Source organism: Colletotrichum scovillei (assembly GCF_011075155.1).
Source record: "Colletotrichum scovillei strain TJNH1 chromosome Unknown Contig00003, whole genome shotgun sequence".
In the NCBI taxonomy this organism is placed as follows: domain Eukaryota; kingdom Fungi; phylum Ascomycota; class Sordariomycetes; order Glomerellales; family Glomerellaceae; genus Colletotrichum; species Colletotrichum scovillei.
The window spans coordinates 215,481-234,371 of NW_023336261.1; the positions used below are offsets into that span (position 1 = coordinate 215,481).

Sequence of the window (18,891 nt, forward strand, 5' to 3'; positions counted from 1 at the left end):
GAGATTGTCTTCATCATGACGTGGTTCGCTGCATTCTCGATGCCCGGCGCCCTAGACGATCTTATCGTCAAGGCGGTTTATCTAGGACTCTTCTACCTTATCGTCAAGTACACCTACCGGATGTTTTTGTCTCCTATCGCCAGTTTTCCCGGGCCGAGGATTGCTGGTATCACCAAACTTTACGAAGCTTATCACGTTCTGCTAAAGAACGACTGGCTGGAGAATCTTGTCACACTCCACGAGAAATATGGTAATTTGTGCACCTGTTGCTCGCTTTGTGGAGTTGACATTAACTAAAATTGTCACTACAGGACCGGTTGTTCGCATTGGGCCTAACGAGCTGCACTTTGTCGACAACAAGTTCAACCTCGACCACCACCGGCGGCCCGACCTCTTCAAGTGCAATAATTACTATGGTCTTCTCAACAAACTCCTTGGCGGATTGGCCAGCCCTACGAAGCATGCGCAGAGGGCTGCAGTCATGCGGCCAATATTCTCTGGCCAGACTTTGGCCGAATACTCCAAGACGTTGGATAAGCACATAGAGTCACTTCACTCGCGCCTTGCTGATGCTGCTTCGGATAAGGGAGTTATTAACTTGACGCATTACCTTTGGGCTTACACCAACGATGTCATGATCTCGTATCTCACCGAGGAAAACTATGGATTTCAGAAGGTCTACGATTTGCAAGCCACTCACGATGCGACACGAGCCTTCAGCGCCATCGACCTCGCCACCGTGCTGAGGTGTATGCCACCGGTCAAGATTATGTTTGATTACGTTCCAGCTCTTCGATCATTTTCACCCTTGGGGTGGCTTGATAACGTAAGCTCATTGAATCGACTATCCCCGAATACTACATCAAACATGCTAACCTCTTTGCAATTAGTTGATTAGTTCTCACGTCAGACCTATGGTTAAGTCTTGGGACGACGAGAATAGTCATCAAAGTGTGTTGGCTCGAATCTTCAACGAGATAGGGAACGAGACACAGACTGTGCACGAGTCATCACAAGCTATTTTTATTGGAAATGAGTCTCTTCTCAGCAACTTGACTTTTGTCCTTCATCATCTTATCCAAAATCCGGAATGCATCAAGAAAATTCGATCCGAGCTGGATACTTTGGATATTGGGACATACGGACACCGAATCTGGAGGGACCCAAAGACCGCTCAACTCAGGTATCTGGTAAGTGGCTTGTTGATGTTGACCTACACCAGATCGGCGTTGGCGCTGACCCCCTCAGGATGCTGTATGCAGAGAGTCGTCCCGCTTGAGCTCACCCAGTTGGCATCGACAACCACGACAGAGTGACACTCCGGTGGAGTACCAAGGAGCCATAATACCCCCAATGGTAAGAGGATGTTAGCTACTTTCACTCTGACTGTATCTGACACGTTGTAGACGAGTATGAGCTTCACCTTACACTTGCTCGAGCGCGATGCCACCCTCTTTCCAGACCCGAATACTTTCAAGCCTGAAAGATGGCTCGGTTTCAACCAAGAGTCGAAGACAACCAAGGGACATTCAGTTTCATTTGGTACTGGTACAAGAACATGCTTAGGGCAACAGTAGGTTTAGTCCGACCGTCTCAAGAGTTTACCCCCTACTAACACACATGCTTCACAAGTATTGCTCACAGAGTCTTACGCAAAACAGTCGCTTTTCTCATCTACAACTTCAACATTTCATTGTGGAACGAGAAGGCGGATAGGGCAGACGGATTTCGGTATTTAAACACATACCCAAAGAAAGGTCACGAAGGCTACATGAAGGTCCAGATGGCTCCGCGCTTCGGATCGATTGCATAGCGACCCAGCGACTGTTTCCTTCATTTGAGAAATACCCCAAGATTCCCAGATCATCACGTTTTCCTTCACTGCTATTTCACTTCAACTGAGTTAGTCACCTCAGAATGCTTTTAGAACGAGGCTGCGGTGCAGAGCAAGAGATAGTATTGAATGATACCCAACAATAATGAGAACTACTTCATCCAACCTTGACATTACAAACATAAACAGAAACACCCACAAGCTACAAAGACAATGAGGGCTCGAGATGCGCGAAAGGACCGGGCCTAACCCGCGATTGTGTTCGGTGGAAGAGGCTGGTTCGCGGCCACGAAGGGTAGGGGCGGCCACTCGCCCGGGTCAAAAGTATCCTCAAACTTGTGAACCCCTGACTGTACCACAAGTCCATGACGTTGTTCGTCTGTCTCCGCGGCAAAGGACCTTGGTAATCCTGAAGGGAGAAACACCACTGCGGAGCAGTTTGGTGGCACTTCTAGCCTCATGTTGAATTTCGTCCCTTCCAGCACCCATTCACAAGCCACTTTTCCATAAGGGCCGTCGAAAGTGACAGTAGTGTTCGTCAAGTTCCCACCCGGAACAGGCTCCACACGAATCACTCTCCAGCCCGGCTCTTGGGGTGAGATGCCACCGACGGATCCGTGAAGCCAGTCTGCTACTGCGCCAAGGGCGTAATGATTGAAGCTGGTCATCTGTCCTGGGTTGATTCGTCCGTCTGGGAGCATGCTGTCCCATCGCTCCCATATCGTTGTTGCCCCCTTGGATACGACAGGGTACAGCCAGCTAGGACAAGTTGTCTCTAGAAGCATACGATATGCCAGTTGCGGGCGTCCGATCTTAGTGAGCGCATGCGATATCACTGGTGTACCCGCAAAGCCCGTACTGATGTGGAAGCGCGCAGTCCGTACCAGCTTCTCGAGAGCCTTTGCCGCAGTCTGGCGTTGGAATGTGTCGTTGGGATACAGGCCAAACTGAAATGCAAGGGACAGCCCAGTCTGAGAACTCGACATCAGGTTACCTTCGAGCGTAATGTAACGCCTCTGGAATAGTTGTTTCAGCCTTTCGCCATCACTGGCATACTTGACAGCCAAATCAAGCTTTCCGATCGCCGCACAGAGGCGCGAGAAGACCATGGTCGTGTGCACCAGGTAAGCATTCGCGACAAGGATGCTGTCAGTACGACCGTTTCCAGGATCATCGGGAGGTGCACTTGGATCAAGCCAGTCGGCGAGCTGCCACTTTTCCGGGTTCCAAAGACCGTCGGAAGCTCGATCAACTCCTTCGTCAAGCCACGCTTGCATGCTGACAAATTGCCTCTCAAGTAGTCCCTTGTCAGAGCTGTATTGATATAACACGTCTGGCGCCAGAACAGTCACGTCGTCCCATACAGCCTGAGCGATGTGTGGCCAGTTAGGAGAGATGGCCAGAGGAACAACCAAAGGAGGAATGCCTCCTTTGCCTTCTTCCAGTTGTTCAGCCGCCACATCCTCAAGCCAGTTGCCTAGAATTCCCAACGTATCGTATAGGAATGTTGCCGTAGGACAAAATACCTGCAAATCTCCGGTCCATCCGAGTCTTTCGTCACGTTGAGGACAGTCCGTTGGAATCGACAGGAAGTTACCCCGCATAGACCAGACCACGTTCTTGTGAAGTTGGTTGACGTAAGGGTTCGAACATTCAAAGAAACCTCTGCGCCTCATATCCGTGTGCATCACGAGAGCTTGGATATCGTCTTCGGATGGGCCACTGCCAGGCCAACCATCGACTTGGACATATCTGAACCCGTGGAAGGTGAACTTTGGCGACCAGTCGAGAAGAGGCTGCCCTGATCCAATGATAGTATCGCAACACTTCGCATCTCTCAAAGGTCTGGTGCCTAGTTCGTCGTTTTCCATCACTTCGGCGTGGCGGAAAGTGATCTCTGCTCCCTTCTGGGGGTGGACTGACTTGACGAAGAGCTTACCGACAAGATTCTGGCCAAAGTCCAGAATCGTCTTTCCAGTCTTGCTCTGAAAGACCTTGATACAAGGCTTCGTCTCAATGACTCGTACTGGCGGTGCGTCTGGTGCTACCATTGTGGCTTGAGGCCATGGTAGAGGTCTTGTGGCTGATGTCGTCTGAGTCACTTCCGGAGACTTCCAATCCCCCTCCTCTTCCCGCATATCGTATACCTCTCCATCGTAAATCTCACTTCTGACAAGCGCGCTCGGAGCACAAGACCAAGATTCATCTGACAGAAGGCTCCATGGCGTACCAGATCCTCGTTCAACTTCAAGTTGCGCGAACAGTCCGATAGTGTCGCCGTACCGAAATCGAATGCCGCCCTTGAATCCGAGGCGTCCGGCGTACCACCCCTCCGCAACCTCGACGCAGATCGTATTCTTGGCCCCTGTGATCAAGAGCTGTCGCACGTCGAGGATTCGATAGACGAGACGATGCTTGTAGCTAGTCCATCCCGGAGCCATGCATTCGTCCGTGACTGGCTTCCCGTTGATCCAGGCTTCGAAGACACCCAAGGATGTGATGTACAATCGAGCTGAAGCGGATCTGAGATCGAGCTCCTGAGGTAAGATGAACTCCTTACGGAAGCGAATAGGTCTCAAAGGGCCATGAGGTCCAATCTGCTGTGCCGCGGTGATGAAGTTGGCTCTGAAGTCGTCTTTCTTCAGCAACGCAGCTTCCACAGTTGCTGGTTCAGACCACGCGCTTGGCTCTCCTTTGGCGTAGGACTCTTCGACCAGGCTCTTTCCACACACCCGCACTCGTACTATCGCAGCTTCGCGGGAAGATAGGTCTCTTGCTGGCCATGGTACAAGCACAGACTGGTCGCTGACCTCGGTGAAGCTCCGGGGCTTCTCGTCAGAAGCGAATTTGATCTCGATCTCGTAAGAAGTCTGGACCCAGCCAGCGATGGTCTCGTCGTTGCTTTCGAATCTCCATGAGATTTTTGGCCTTGGTGTTGCTACACCAAGGCCACTGTGGTGGTGGTCAAAGACAGGCTTCGTGATTACTGGGCAAGACATGGTTTGTTGTGTGCAGCTAGGTAGGTAGTGCTGGTATACATTGACCCATGCATCTTGGTGAATCTGGACTTCGAAAGGTGAAATAGACTGAATAAAACCATTGCGGTCTAATGGCCCCCGTGCTTGGCAGGTTCCGGCGCAAAGAGGCACCGATTCGGTCTCGATTTGGCACGAGGTCATGATCATCGCCGCGCGGTAAACTGCCGGTATCCCAGGGGCTGGAATGTACGTATCGGCATCGGCAGCGGTTCCGACGCAGCCAAGTCTTTCATCGACCACTCACGAGACGTTCATGATGTGGGATTTCGAGGCTTATGCGGAGACTCCGCGCCCCCGCATGCTCTAGCTCCCCAGTCGTTTGAGCGAGCTCAGGGAATCTGCCGAAATGAGTCGGGGCAATCATGATTACTAGACGAGTTCGTCATGACTGCTGCGTTCTGGCCTACTGTTTGGCAGCATCTTTAAGGCGTAAAGCCGAGTTTATCGGTGTACCTTTGCACCGAATATGTGGCAAGGTAGATAGCCATTTTGATATAGAAGATAATCAAGCCCCGGATTTCAATCTGCATAATGGAACCACACTTCCCCAGATTTGTCTCGACTCCACACATCCCTACTGTCAGTATTTTCGTGACTTTGGTATGGGTTCCCTCATCGTCGCTGTGGCGCTTGTCGCCGCTCAGGGTGGCTTCATCTATGGGTTTGATTCTGGTTTGCTTCCAACTTCTTGGGTGCAGCTACTCAGGTAATGCTAACTCAAAGTAGGAATCATTGCCACGACCTTTGGCCATGACAGTTTCAAGCTCAAGATGTATGGGCCGTCTATGGTCAACACTAGCTATCAAGGTAATATTATCCACACAACCCGGTACCATCCCATTTGGCATGGAGGCACCGCTGACTCTTGTCTTCACAGGCGCCATCGTATCGGTCTACAATGCTGGTCAAGCCATCGGCGGAATGACAGTAGGCTACCTTGCCGACAAGCTTAGTCGAAAGTACACGATTCTCCTCGCTTCGATCTTGAGTTGGTTCTCCCCGCTCGTAGCAAAGCACATACCATGGCAGCGTTTCTGATGTTTTTACCAGCGATCATTGGCTCTATACTCCAATGTGCCGCTGTCCAAGTTGGCATGATGATTGCAGGCCGTCTTGTGGCTGGCATCGGCTGTGGTCAACTACTCTCGGTTGTTCCCATCTATCTTGCCGAGGTTGCGCCTCCAGCGCGTCGTGGCTTCCTTGTCGGACTTCAGGGAATGATGATAGCCATCGGCTTTGGCGTTGCTAATTGGGTATGTGCATGTATGCATCCTATTTCTCTCTCATACACTGACCGTCTTCGAGGTTGGCTACGCAGGTGCTTTTGCCATGGGAGACGGCCAATGGCGGATTCCACTGGCTATGCAGCTCCCCATTCCCATTCTCCTCTCTGTAATGGTCTTCTACGTACCGTTCTCGCCTCGTTGGCTTATACTGCGCGATCGATACGAAGAAGCGAGAACCGTCTTGGCGGATCTACACGGGGCTGCGGACAACGATGATCTGGTTGGACGCGAACTCATACAGATCCGTGAGCAAATTCTCCTGGAGAGGTCTCAGGGCAACATGGACTGGATGACGGCTCTACGTGCACTGTTTTCCCGAAAATACGTCCGCCGTACACTCACTGCCGCATTCATTGTCACCATGGGACAGCTCAGCGGCTCCTCAGTCATTCAAAACTTTCAAAACATCTTCTACGCCACTGTCGGGTTCACTGGTAGAACGGCGCTGCTCATCAGTGGTGCTTACGGCATGATGGGGATTCTGGGCCAGGTCATCTACCTCTTCGTCGTCGCAGACCGCTGGCCACGAACACGTACTCTATGGAGCGGTTCTCTTGTGTTGAGTGCCATGATTGCATTATGCATGGCTCTCAGCGCAGTCTATGGTAACAAGAATAACGACAACGAGGCAGGAGCAAGGGCGGCCATCAGCGCCATCTTCATCTACTCGATGTGTTACGCCATTTTTTTCAATGCCATGATCTGGGTTGTGCCGTCGGAGCTGTTCCCCTTCTTTCTCAGAACCAAGGGTCTGGCGTTCGCCGTTGCTACCAAGTCTGTTACAGCAATCGTGCTCTCGCAAGTCACCCCGCTGGCTATTGCATCCGTTTGCTGGAGGTACTACTCACTTTTCATCGCAACAAACCTAGCGGCCGCTGTCTTCTACTTCTTCTTCCTTCCAGAGACTGTAAGTCATATCATCAAGTAGCTTGCTATCTCTTGCTAACCTTTGGCAGTCCGGGAAATCCTTGGAGGAAATTGCGGAGCTATTCGGAGATGACCTAGCAACAAACCGCCTGGGCGAGCTGGACGTGGACGCGAAGAATGGAATCGGACCGGAGGCGGAGCTTCATGAATTCGCCGAGAGGCGATCTCAGGCTTGAAGGGTTCAGACGAGAAGTACTCCGTAGTCTTGCGGACGCCTCTTCACACCTAGCGAGAGCACAACACTGTGTCTAGCACATGAATTATTATCCCGTAAACTAAGTGTATGCAGTAGGCAGCTCATCAGGTCCATCTACTAAGCCTCGGCCTTGCACTATTAAGAAGTCGAGACCACTTGTAGTCACTAGTACTGCTCTCCATGTGGTATCAATGATCAAGGTAGGCGACTGCAGAACCCACTGCCTCACAGACTTGGCTACTGAGGTTGATTGAGAAAACCAGGAAAGAATCATTAACAAGACACAATGTTGAATCCTAAGAACCGGGGAAGGCAGGAAACTGCTACTCAACTTCAATTTCTTAACTTCTTCAAGTTGCTAATCGCTGGAACATCGACCGAGAAGACCGTTGATTCGGTGACAAGTCCGATACTCCCCGCGATCTCACTGCCGCGAACCATCGAGTTCATCGCTGCGGGGCCGTGGATCATGCGGGGTGTAAGCGTTGCCACCCGGACTTCTTCCCGGTGCGGAGATGCATCCCCGGAGAGAGTTCGGAGAAAGGTCAAGTTGAAGGAAAGGTCATGATGCCCATGTCACCGTTGAAGACGCAGTACTACCTAGTGTTAGGGTAGGAAGATGTGGATAGCATAAAGTTGAGGATGTCTGCTGAATGGGCGCATTTGAATCACTTCAAGACATAAACGAATCGTTTGAGAAATTTCCTATTCCACACATCGTACTGCATACACTCAGACTAATCGAGTTCATCGAAAAACCTACTACTTCATTTCACAGGCTTTGAATCCCGCCTTGAACGCTCTACAAGCTCGAGCAACAGTGTCAAATTCTTCTATGCTACTTTTTCGTCCAAGATACACAGTTCAAGCCGCAACATGACATCTGAAGCAGATCACATCCTCATAACCGGGGCCGCCGGGTTCATTGGCCAGGAGCTCATCACCGCCCTCCTTCTCTCATCGTCTTCCATTCATCTCACAGCAACAGACATTACAGCCCCTCCGATTCCGCCCCAAGCTCTTTCTCACGCATCTCGCGTGACATCACTTCAAACAGACCTCACTTCATCAGAGGCAGTCGCTTCTCTTCTTACGAGTCACTCGCGTTTCAACGCAATCTACCTTCTCCATGGCATTATGTCTGGAGGCGCGGAAGCGAACCTGGAACTAGGTCTTGCCGTAAACCTAGACAGCCACCGCGTAATTCTCGATGCCTTGCGCCAAGAAGCATCTCCGCATCGCGGATCTGTTGTGGTATTCCCCAGCTCGTTGGCAGTCTACGGTCCTGCAGCACCGGGACAGATCAACACCGAGACAACTTGCCCGGTACCCCAGTCTTCGTACGGCGCCCAGAAGCTGATAATCGAGACGCTTCTGGGAGATTACTCACGCCGTGGGCTGCTAGATGGGCGGATTGTGCGGTTACCTACCATCATCGTACGTCCAGGCGCCCCAAGCGCGGCGGCTTCCTCCTTTGCTTCGGGCATTGTGAGGGAGTCGCTCAAGGGCGAGGAAAACATCTTACCAGTGGGACCGGAACTACCCATGTGGGTGTGCTCTCCGAAGACGGTGGTCAAGAACCTGGTGGATGTCAAGAGCATTCCTCATGAGAAGTTTGGGATTTCTAGAGTTCTGAATTTGCCCGGCGTTACTGTCACCGTGGCGGACATCCTGAATGCGCTAGAGGTTGTCGGAGGTACAGAGGCTAGGAAACTGGTGCGCGAAGAGAGAAGCCCGCAGATTGAGGCGATCGTCGGTAGTTGGCCGGCTTATTTCGATGTTTCGAAGGCCCTTGGCCTCGGCCTTTCTCAGGATGGGGATCTGATAACCACAGTCAAGGACTTTGCAGAGCGCCTTCGGGCCGGTGTTTAGATAGCTTCCATCCCGGTGAGTGGATGTTCAATCTGGTGGCATTTCCTGCACATAGTACATTTCTGAGAAGATTAGCATGGAATCGGGAAGTCGCTTTGACATAGAGGGGAATCATAGAAGAAGCTAGACCAAATATACATTCTGCGGTATTTTCGGTGTCGGCTATCAACCCTCATCGCCCAATTCCAAACAACACGCCAAAGACAGTTGTCCACCTCAACTTTTTAGTCTTCAACATCTCAACCCACTCAGGCAGCAAATCATGCAAGTAATGAATATTCGCCTTGCGCCAGTTCCCCGCCTGGTTGGTTCTATACGGCAGAGGCGTACTTTCCCAAGCACTGGTGTATAAGTAAACAATCCACATGACGTCTAAAGAGGTCATGCCAAACTTTTCAGCCTCATGGCCAAGATTGCCAAGCACTCGCTCGAAGAAATCATCCCAGAAAAAGGCATCTGGCTCAGGATCATCATCTCCAACAGTGTCGTGTCTCAGTCTCATGACTTTGGGTTCGATGCCTTCTTTGAGCTCTTGGATGGAGTAGTCAAAGACGTCGACCAACTTTTTGGCTACACAATCGAAGGGCTCCAACTTTCTATAGTATTCACCCCATGAGAGATTGAGGTTGAAGTCTTTGGGTTGAAGATAGTAAAGAGCCGCAGAGTGTTCAGGTGGGATGAGGCCCGGGATTTCGTCAAACGTGAGGCCTGGGATGCGCAAGTAGTTCTGTGGCGCATAAAACCGCTTCAAACTATTCATCGACCCAGTATCTGGCGGTGCAGATCCATCTGATGACGGTGTTGAGGGCATTTCTGAGGACAGAAGTGACTCTGATATGCTAGATTGCTGATGTTCTTAGAGCAGATGTAATGCTAGTCTCTGATTTGATGATGATTGAGTTTTCAAGTGATGATTACTTGCCCATTGGTATTAATGTTGATAAGTGAGTTGAAACTCACCCTTTATATGTGTCGTTTACATAGCTCACTATTTAATGACAAAGCCACAAAAGCTCTCTTAGGTTTCCAAAATGGAGGTGGCACAAGATGGTTACTGAACTAAGTGGTGAACTCGACAAAGCATCATCCCCTTTGAGGAGTTTGTTCTTACAAAGATCTGGGTAAGATTGAAAAGATTCTTCTTTAAAACCACAACTATTGTGCAACAGTAGCGCCCGGAATAGATTGCGATAAGCTGTCTGATCGCTATGAACGCCACTTCAGCTTAAGCCCCGCCTGCATTCACCATCAAACCAACTTAGACCCCTGCTTGCAGCTTGCTTCTCCAGTCCTCAACCCCCTTCAGAACAGGCCTAGGGCTCCCATCATACCCAGTCTTTCGCATCCACTCAGCCAGGCTCCGAATACGACCAGGATGAATGCGATCTAACAACTCCAAGTCTCTCTTATTGACGATGCCCTCTCCCCAGAACCGCCACCACGCCCCAAAGTTCTGTCTCCAGGTCATATCCGACTCGTCCCGGGCAACTTCCGGACCGACGGAAAAGTTAACATAGGCACCCGGGTACGGCTCTGCGAGCGGCGCGTACTCCTCAAACGGCACGCTCTTGTGGATGCCCTTCTTTCCTGTCACCTCGGTGAAGATCCTCGCAATGTCGGCGAAGCTGACTTCGTCGGTCGTTACTTCCAGGTTCAGGCCCGCGGACTCGTTGAGGTTGTCAAAAAGCCAGAGGCTGTAGATGCCGACGTCTTCGAGAGCGATAAGCGGGATTTTGCCGTCCTCTGTAATATTATTAGGTTGTTGCCCAAGACATCGTGGTAACGATGTGACTAAGGGCATGATACGTACTGGCAGGGTTCACCCAGAGAAAAGAGCCATCCGGCTGCTCTGTCGGTGGAAACATTCCATCTAGGAGCATGTCCATGTAGGGACCTGTCGTGAGGACGGAGCTCTTCATGCCGTCCTGACCTTGGGCCAAGATGAAATCCGTGACTCTTCCTTTGGAATCGTTGTGGCCCCAATGGTATCTCTCGTTCCCTATTCAAGCCAATCAGCAACGCAAATCAACAGCTCGAATGAGAAAACAGAAGCCTCAGTTCTTGCTTACATCCTGACTTCTTTAGCGCATAATCGGTGCCAGCCCAGACGTAATGCTGAACACCTTCGTGCCTGGCAATTTCGTACGCGCGGATGCCGTAGAAGAGCTCACTCTTTTGGCCCAGAGTGAAGCCGTCCGTGTTGACCCATGCGCCGTAGACACCCTTAAATGCCCGGTGAAGATCCTGCTGGCTGTCTTGTTTGCCCTGGACGAGGGTGACGTTGGGGAGCGTGGCAAGTTCTTTGGCGCGGGCGTTGCCAACGTTACGGGTGAGGACCCTGACGCTGTATCGCTTGGTTTCGGCGAGAGCTGTTCAACGATGTTAGAGTGATGTGCAGATTTGGTTCTGTCGAGAATGCTGAAATTACCCTTAACGACTGGTCTTCCCTGGGCACCAGTGCCGCCGATGACGAGGATTTCTTTCAATTCCGACATAGTTTAGAATACCTTAGGTGATTGCTTTAACTGATGATGCTGATGATCGTGTTTGATAATAATGTCAACCGACTCAATGATGGTGACACTCATTGTGTCTTTTATATATCCATCTTGAACGAAGTGGCCTTGGCTTGCGGTCGATCCCCCCTTCCGCAAGCCCCAAAGATCAGACTGTCATGATGATGAAGTTAATGATTAACAAACCAAAGTGCACGATTTACAAGCTCTTCGGAGCTGACTAATTATCAGTTTCCATTTCCTGAAGTCGCCGTCCCTCCTGCAATAGCAAGCCTTGATGGCTATTCTTGAAAAGACGTGGCAGGACTTACATAATTCCCCCGGTGTCGTCTTTGTCATAAATCTTGGATCGCAGCGCACTCGGGAAGCAGAACTTTACGCACATGTCAAGCGCAGATGCATTGTACGCTTCAGCTTCCAGTTTATTGATTAATGATCAATGGCAAGTTTCGGCCTCTATGACATTAGTTGGCGAGAAACGCGGGATGAGTAATCGTTCAAGATCAAGACTCGGTAACCGCTGACAATGGCTTCGGATCTCTAAGTTGGCTGGTTTAAATCTCGGCGTGAAAACAACGATAGTATTCAACCAAATAAAGGTTCCTGTTATCACATTCTACTCGTGGGATTGCAGCTGCTCCGAAAGCTGCATTATTCAGACAGCCCCAGCTTGTTGCGTACAATTTGGTCTCGGCATTTACGACAACATCTTTCACCAGATAGGATACACACCAATGTCGTCTTGAGGCATACACCACCCATTAAAATATGAATTTATCTGTCTTAGATGAATAGATTGTTTTTCTCCTGGCTTTGCGACCATTCCCCCGCAGTAGAGGGTCAGTCGTTATAAAGCACCTTGACGAGACTTGACGAGGGAGTAAAAGGATCAAGCCTCGACATACGGCTTTCAAATAACGTACACGATGTTTCTTCTACTCACCCACGCAGTTCAGCAATATGGCTCTAAAGGTGCGGAACGCATACAATCAACGCACATCGATGCGACCTCCATCTACCCATACGGTAAACTTGACTTCTCTACCACTCCATGGCGTCTTGGCAGATCAAAGATCACTGCGCCTACGCAAACAAGTGCAAGGAGCAATAAAGAGCAATAAAACAATGGATGATGTACACAGGCGCAGCCGAGTGACGTATTCTCCTTTCAATGCTGACCTTGCATCTCTAGCTACTGCTGCCTAAAGACTCTAAAGCAAATACTGCTGCCTATCACTACCTTTTCGCGGGCCGATTCATTGGCGGACTCTAAAGACGCGGGCTATGCGATATCATGTCTCGGAAATTCGGGTATTGGGAGGAGAGTTCTGTGGCGAACCCAAAAGCGAAAGCGAAGTCAGGAATCCTACTGACCGTGTAGCTAGATCGAGAACTCTGGCAGCACATCGCGACCAAGAAAGAGCAAGGCAATGGCCACAAGTTCACGGCTATCTCGGCAAAACCATACAGTGGATAGGTGCCCTTGGAATCCTATTCTCCTCAAGACTCCAAGGACATGACAATTCCATAATTCCAGAATTTGGCACAAGGGACTGCCAAGAAACAACTCTCATATCCTCATCTCGATAACACTCCCATTAAGGGCCGGATTCATCACCTCAAAGACCGGCTCCCGGCCCCGTCGGCCACCGCTCCTCGCAGCTCCAGCAGGCAAACAGGCCACACGACGCACGGATATCTCGGCTTGGCAAATGAAGTCGGGCAGCGGGTGCTGCCCTTTCGTTCCCAGGATCAGCCGGGCGCCAAAGAAGTCCTGCAGGGTCAGCGAACAATGTCCCGGAATGGCCTACACTCATTCAAAAAGCCAATGACATGTAGTACACGTTGTACAGACAGTTGATCCTTTTCACGGACAATCGAATCGGATCTCCCTAGATCCACCGGATACGGACAAGCGACATGTCGCGGGAGCTTAAAAAATGGACATTTCATCGATGTGGGTGTGGCGGAGCTTCGGAGAATAGACAAACAAACAGGATAGATTTTCATTACAAGTGCTAGTTCGGCACACACGGGATTGACCCAGGGGCATAGTGTGCAAAGATATAAAAGGAGGCCTTTATTCCTTTCCCAACGCCTCTGCGATGCTTTAAATGGACGACTCGTCAAAGAGACCTTGATTCCATGTCTTTTTGACGCGCTTTTCCCACACAACCGAATTCTCTACCGGACAGCAATGTTCTTCATGCGGCCCGTTGTCGGCACCGGCTTCTCCAGTCTCAAGGCCCAGAGCAACATGTCCTCAGCGGGGAGGAAAACCAGCAGGGCACGATTGCAGAGGTACGCAACCAACGCGCAGAAGGTAGCGACGAAGGCGTCCATGAGGTAATGGTTGGCGGTGCCGACGATTGTCAACAGAATCCAACTCGGATAAAAGACACCGAAGCAGAACATGGCCCAGCTCTTCCAGCGTGCGCGGTTCTCCTGGATCTCCTTGAGCTCGACGTCATCAATATCCAGCGACTTGTCCAAGTCGTTGCGCAGCAGGTAGTTCCTCAAGCGACCAAAGAGAAGGTTGAGGATGGCCGAGTCGGCGATGAAAACACAGCCGATGGCGAAGGCGTAGCCAAAGTGCATAGAGGGCATGGCAGCCAGCTTGTTGACGAACTTGCCGCTCATCCAGACACTCTCGGCGTTCTCGAGGTTGACCGTGTCGACGAAGCCGTACTCGGAGGGCATCAGACGGGGCGGCGCGCACGGGTAGAAGATGAAGATGATGAAGGCACACATGTTCAACAAGGTCATTGTGCGACGGACAGTGCAGAAGCGAGCGTGAGTGGGAGCCATGGCGAAGTAGTAGGCAATGAAGCCGACGGTACCAGGGATATGGATCAGGGAGTATCCGCGGTTCAGGATGGTCAGCCAAATGCCACGGAAGTCGTCGATTTGAGCGCCCTCGAGAAACCAGTGAGAAACGCGCCATTCAACCCAGCGCTCGGGACCGGTTCTGGTACCCTCGCCGAAGAACTTGGCCTCGGTCTCGAGAAGAAACAGGCCGTGCTCCTGTGCGACATCCCAGACAGCCTTTCTGCTGCCGTAGTAGCTCTGAGCCAGGGTTGCCGTCATGCGGTAAAAGAAGAAGGAGATGGCCCAGTAGAACATTTCGATGAGGAAGGGGAACTTTTGCAGAATTCTCGAGTGAACATGTCTCGCAAAACGGCTCGAGTTCGGGGTCTTGACGCGATAGCATCCAAAGATGGTACGGTATTTGGGCGGGAAAGGATCGGTCCGGATAGGATCGTAGGACTCGTCGGAGATGCGGGGTGAGTCCCCTCTCTCTTCAAATAGAGGTTCGTATGTCGCGTTTCCGCGGCGGAGGATCGAATAGTTCTTCCTCCGACTGACGTACAAGCCGATGAGCATGATGGATACAATCAGCTGGTGCTGGTGGTTAGCCTTGAGGATTCATATGACGTGAAGCTGCGGCTGCGGTGGTCTGGCAGCGAAATGGCCGTGATCCTTACGATTGGTTCTACCCAGTCCGGAGTTCTCCATGTGTGTACTGCCTTCCAGCCGCCTTCGGGAGTGCCATACGGCAATTTTCCGCTAGGAGGCTTCACGTCGGCCATGATGTCTGAGTTGCGTGGGGTTCCAAGAGTGTTATGGGAGTGTGGATTCCGTTCCTCTTAGAATGTTGTGTGCTCGTCCTGTAGTGGTTTGAACCGGCAAAGGACAGCCCTCGGGAATCAGATCGGGTGGTTCTTGAAGTCGGAAAGTCTAATCGCTCGAAACAACAAGCACATTCAATGCAATCGGGACGTCGTGTGGCTGGTCGTGATGATGTCGTCGTCGTGCGTAGTGAAATGCTCGTTGCCTGTTTCGTGGCTAGACTTGTTGGTGGCCGTGTATCTTCCTTCCGTCGAGAGGATGGTGAATCTCGATGCCGACTTCTGGTGTAACAGCGTCAGACAGCGAGTGGTAGACAGACACTGATCATGCGACCGACTCGTAGAAGAAAGGGGGATAGGAAGGAAAACAAGATGTTGAAGAAAGGGGACAAGAAGCGGCCGACGGGGGGTGCAAGCAGCGACTCACGAGCGGCGTAGTAAGAGGCGGGCTCCGCCGTTCATTTAAACGGATGGACCATTTTTTCGGTAGGAGTTGACGGTAGGCTGGCTGAGCGAAACACACAGCAAAGCCAAGCAAAGCAAGAAAGGGCGGATTTGGCTCGCGGGCAACGCGCAGTTGTCCAGTGAGTAGCAAGAAGGTGGGAACACACGGCAACAGTGGGTGCGATGCCAAGACTTTTGGGTTTCTCATCTTTTGCGCTGCATCCCTGCTGCTTTGCGTTGCGGGTACATCATACAAGTACGTACTCCATACATGCAATTCGTACCTGCCCCATACCTTAGTATAGTACCTTACCTAAGGCACTTCGGTAGCCTGTAGGAGAAGAAGAGCCTGGGCATGTGCAAATCAGGCAATTGTTCATGTCGCTCCTTGCTTCGCTTGGCCCGGGGTGGCTCTTGGCTCTTTCCTGCAGAGGCTCAGACTCGCGTGCAGCTACCTACCTCAATTTGCACCTGCTGCGTGTGCTGCTTGGGTACGTCCACACAATCCGTCCCCTCCAAGATGGAACGGAGTGCTGTTTTGGGAAGGTTATCGTGTGTGGATGAAGGTACGGGGCAGGTGCAAATCTCGGGTTTCTGCTCACCGTTCCTCGGGCCCTTCCCCATCATCATAAACTCTCGCAGCCTCAAACCTGCCTTCCTGACTGACAGGTTCCTTGGATTCCCTCTAGATATGACGGTACCTACCTTACCGTTGCGGCGGGACGCTCAACTCTGTCTGGACCTTCCCTCGCAATCCCTAGAATTGCAGTCGTTCATTTTGGATGATTGGAAGTTTTGAGATCTACAATACCTAAGGTACTACATGGCATGGTAAGTATAGCTGAGGAAAGTGCCATGATTCAGAGCAGGTACGAGATAAGGTACTCTCGTACCTCCTCTTTCCCATTGCGCCTGGTGGCCTGGGGGCCACGCGTCTTGGCGCCTTCCATGACCATCGCTCCATCCTCCACCCCCTGCCCAGTGCCCGCCCACTCCTTCCTTCACGGCGAACTGCGTAGCCCTTGCACAGCACAGCCATCATTCGTCAAGCCTCCTCCCGTCCTCCCGTACAGACAATTGTTGATGACGGAGTGCCCATACGCGGTATACGTACGGGGTAGGTACGTGCCTTACTCTGTACGGTAATTGCATCCTGCCCAGCTTTCCGGCATTCTCATCCTCTTCCGTTCTGCCAGCTCTACAGAGTAACATTTTACTCACCTTACTCACCAGTCACCGCATCATCACTTCGGCACGTCAACGGATGACTGACTTTGTTTGGTCCGATGTTGCTGCTGCTGCCCTCATTCGCAATTACTCACGTACCCAACCTTGGTCCTTGCCAGCTCTCGAATGCCCTCGACCGACCCTAGACCACAGCTCACCATCTCATCCGGACCAAGAACCATCATCACCACCTAGGAACGCACTCAGCAGGACCTTCAGACTCCAGCGTTGCCTCGCTGTCATGTGTCACTGTCGTCGTTGAAAGACGGTCAACAGAGTTCTGGCGACCAGTTGCTGTCCCTCTGCCTCGCTCTAGCCCCAGACGCCAGCCACAACCTTGTTGCCCATCTGCCGTCATCCTCTCCAATCATCAAGCATCCCCGGCACCCATCTCTCGAAAGGATTAGCCACTGTAGGTAGCTAGGCTGAAAAGCTCTGCAGGCACACTCTGGCTTCAGCATGCCTTTCTGTGCGCCACAAGAAACCCATCTCACTTGGTTTCACAAGTAGTCAAGCACATCGCACCAATTTGCGAAACCCTTGTCAGATGAGCGACGCTATCTGTCCTGCTTTTTGTTTTCTTTTTGCTCCGAATCCCGACAGCGGCTACTTTAGCTCCAGCGGAATGAAGAAAGAGCAGGGAAAAAGTGGTCGTCCGTCGGACAACGAGCATCGCCAGCCGAAGAGGAACCGTCAAGCCCCGTAACGCTATTCGCATGCTAGCTGTCTTGGCACGCCCGGTTGTCTAAGGCTCCAAGCCATTGCAGTCTTTGCAAACCAGATGGAATGTTACTTCTGACAGCATCCCGCGCGCCTCGCTTCTCTTGTCGTTCTACGAAATACAGTTCCAACCTCTCAGCACTTACATAATGGCGGTTGGGTTCCGGGTCCTTCGTTGGCTGGGTTGCATTAGAGGCCCAAACCCAGACTGCAGTCAAGTGGACTATGGAGTACCTACATGAGGTACTGCGTCTCCAAAGTCTCATCCTTTCCAACGATCGAGACAAGCAGGGCGATGCGCCGGTCTTGCTGGCTGCAAGGCCGAGGACACCATTGAACGGATCCTGGGCTGGGGACCGACCAACGGCTTGTTTCCTCAGTCTCATCTGTGATCGCCGGCCCTATTCAAGCTTGAGACAAGTTCTCAGCATGCCACCATTGAATTCCTCACTCGAGCCTGAGTCGGCGACCACCACAATCTGGGATCGGCATAGTCAACTGACAAGCTTAAGCAGTGGCGCTGTGAAGCCTAGGCCTAAGCTAAGCTGTTCGCAACCATCCCCACATGGAACCGGTGGTCAGCACCTTGCCAGCAATGAGAATTTGGCCCGTCACCGTCGTATCGCCTTTCCGTCGACTGATCTAACCATTCACAAGCTCATCTATCCGTATAATTATGGGACTAGAGGAATCGCACGCGACTCCTTGCACCTCTCTTCCTGAATTCGCATCAGCTACAAGGGGTCACACACACACACACACATCAACGCTATCATTCAGCACACTCGCGACAGCCCTCTATCATCCCGACAGGGCTCGATCGACCATCCTCTCATATGGCAGGCTAGCCCAGTGCCAATGTGAACGCCTATTGCCATATTTCATCTTAAGTTATACACCTGACAACATTCGGCACGCAAGGTATGGTGGAAGGCCGCCAGTACCTAGTCAAGGTTTCTGAAAGCAGGAGGAATTGTTTTCACCGGCATCCATCCGTCTTGGCGTTGCAAATTGCTGGCGTTCAGACATGACGGCATATAATGAAACCACCTCACTTTTCTGGATCCAGGAAACACACATGCGACGAATTAAACACTGTTGCCGGACTATCAAATTGACATCGAGACCAGATGAAAAAAAAAAAAAAACACGAACCTATTGCGCTGCCGAGGAACTGTGGTGAATATTTGCAAATTCCTTCT

General features: G+C 51.4%; 7 protein-coding genes across 7 annotated transcripts; 3 read left to right on the forward strand and 4 right to left on the reverse strand.

The window, feature by feature from the left end:
- Nucleotides 1-15: 15 nt before the first annotated feature.
- On the forward strand, nucleotides 16-1,813 carry HER10_EVM0006027 (cytochrome P450; the record flags this gene model as incomplete). Its single annotated transcript, XM_035475625.1, has 6 exons — nucleotides 16-250; nucleotides 312-826; nucleotides 891-1,190; nucleotides 1,249-1,356; nucleotides 1,407-1,573; nucleotides 1,633-1,813. 6 exons carry the CDS (start codon nucleotides 16-18, stop codon nucleotides 1,811-1,813), a joined length of 1,506 nt encoding a protein of 501 aa, XP_035336087.1.
- A 266-nt stretch (nucleotides 1,814-2,079) lies between these two features.
- Nucleotides 2,080-4,833, reverse strand: HER10_EVM0011451 (uncharacterized protein; the record flags this gene model as incomplete). Its single annotated transcript, XM_035480884.1, has 1 exon — nucleotides 2,080-4,833. The coding sequence occupies one exon, from the start codon at nucleotides 4,831-4,833 to the stop codon at nucleotides 2,080-2,082; it is 2,754 nt and encodes a 917-aa protein (XP_035336582.1).
- Nucleotides 4,834-5,474: 641 nt separating this feature from the next.
- Nucleotides 5,475-7,261, forward strand: HER10_EVM0010496 (uncharacterized protein; the record flags this gene model as incomplete). The annotated part of the gene is made up of 6 exons (XM_035479953.1): nucleotides 5,475-5,544; nucleotides 5,599-5,763; nucleotides 5,902-6,125; nucleotides 6,178-6,932; nucleotides 6,996-7,065; nucleotides 7,115-7,261. The coding sequence occupies 6 exons, from the start codon at nucleotides 5,475-5,477 to the stop codon at nucleotides 7,259-7,261; spliced, it is 1,431 nt and encodes a 476-aa protein (XP_035336487.1).
- An 896-nt stretch (nucleotides 7,262-8,157) lies between these two features.
- On the forward strand, nucleotides 8,158-9,153 carry HER10_EVM0007974 (NAD-dependent epimerase/dehydratase; the record flags this gene model as incomplete). Its single annotated transcript, XM_035477512.1, has 1 exon — nucleotides 8,158-9,153. The coding sequence occupies one exon, from the start codon at nucleotides 8,158-8,160 to the stop codon at nucleotides 9,151-9,153; it is 996 nt and encodes a 331-aa protein (XP_035336265.1).
- A 172-nt stretch (nucleotides 9,154-9,325) lies between these two features.
- Nucleotides 9,326-9,964, reverse strand: HER10_EVM0001836 (uncharacterized protein; the record flags this gene model as incomplete). Its single annotated transcript, XM_035471571.1, has 1 exon — nucleotides 9,326-9,964. One exon carries the CDS (start codon nucleotides 9,962-9,964, stop codon nucleotides 9,326-9,328), a length of 639 nt encoding a protein of 212 aa, XP_035335693.1.
- Nucleotides 9,965-10,411: 447 nt separating this feature from the next.
- On the reverse strand, nucleotides 10,412-11,648 carry HER10_EVM0008847 (NmrA family protein; the record flags this gene model as incomplete). Its single annotated transcript, XM_035478355.1, has 4 exons — nucleotides 10,412-10,896; nucleotides 10,964-11,152; nucleotides 11,223-11,522; nucleotides 11,582-11,648. The coding sequence occupies 4 exons, from the start codon at nucleotides 11,646-11,648 to the stop codon at nucleotides 10,412-10,414; spliced, it is 1,041 nt and encodes a 346-aa protein (XP_035336332.1).
- A 2,045-nt stretch (nucleotides 11,649-13,693) lies between these two features.
- On the reverse strand, nucleotides 13,694-15,869 carry HER10_EVM0011081 (uncharacterized protein). The gene is made up of 2 exons (XM_035480522.1): nucleotides 15,155-15,869; nucleotides 13,694-15,068 (listed from the first exon to the last, which is right to left on the reverse strand). Exons 1-2 carry the CDS (start codon nucleotides 15,257-15,259, stop codon nucleotides 13,854-13,856), a joined length of 1,320 nt encoding a protein of 439 aa, XP_035336537.1. The 5' UTR covers nucleotides 15,260-15,869; the 3' UTR covers nucleotides 13,694-13,853.
- Nucleotides 15,870-18,891: the final 3,022 nt, after the last annotated feature.

Coding starts and splice junctions, on each gene's coding strand:
- HER10_EVM0011081 (XM_035480522.1), bottom strand. CDS start 15,259: ATGGCCGACGTGAAGCCTCCTAGCGGAAAATTGCCGTATGGCACTCCC. Junction 15,069..15,154: donor CGGACTGGGTAGAACCAATC/GTAAGGATCACG, acceptor CACCAGCACCAG/CTGATTGTATCCATCATGCT.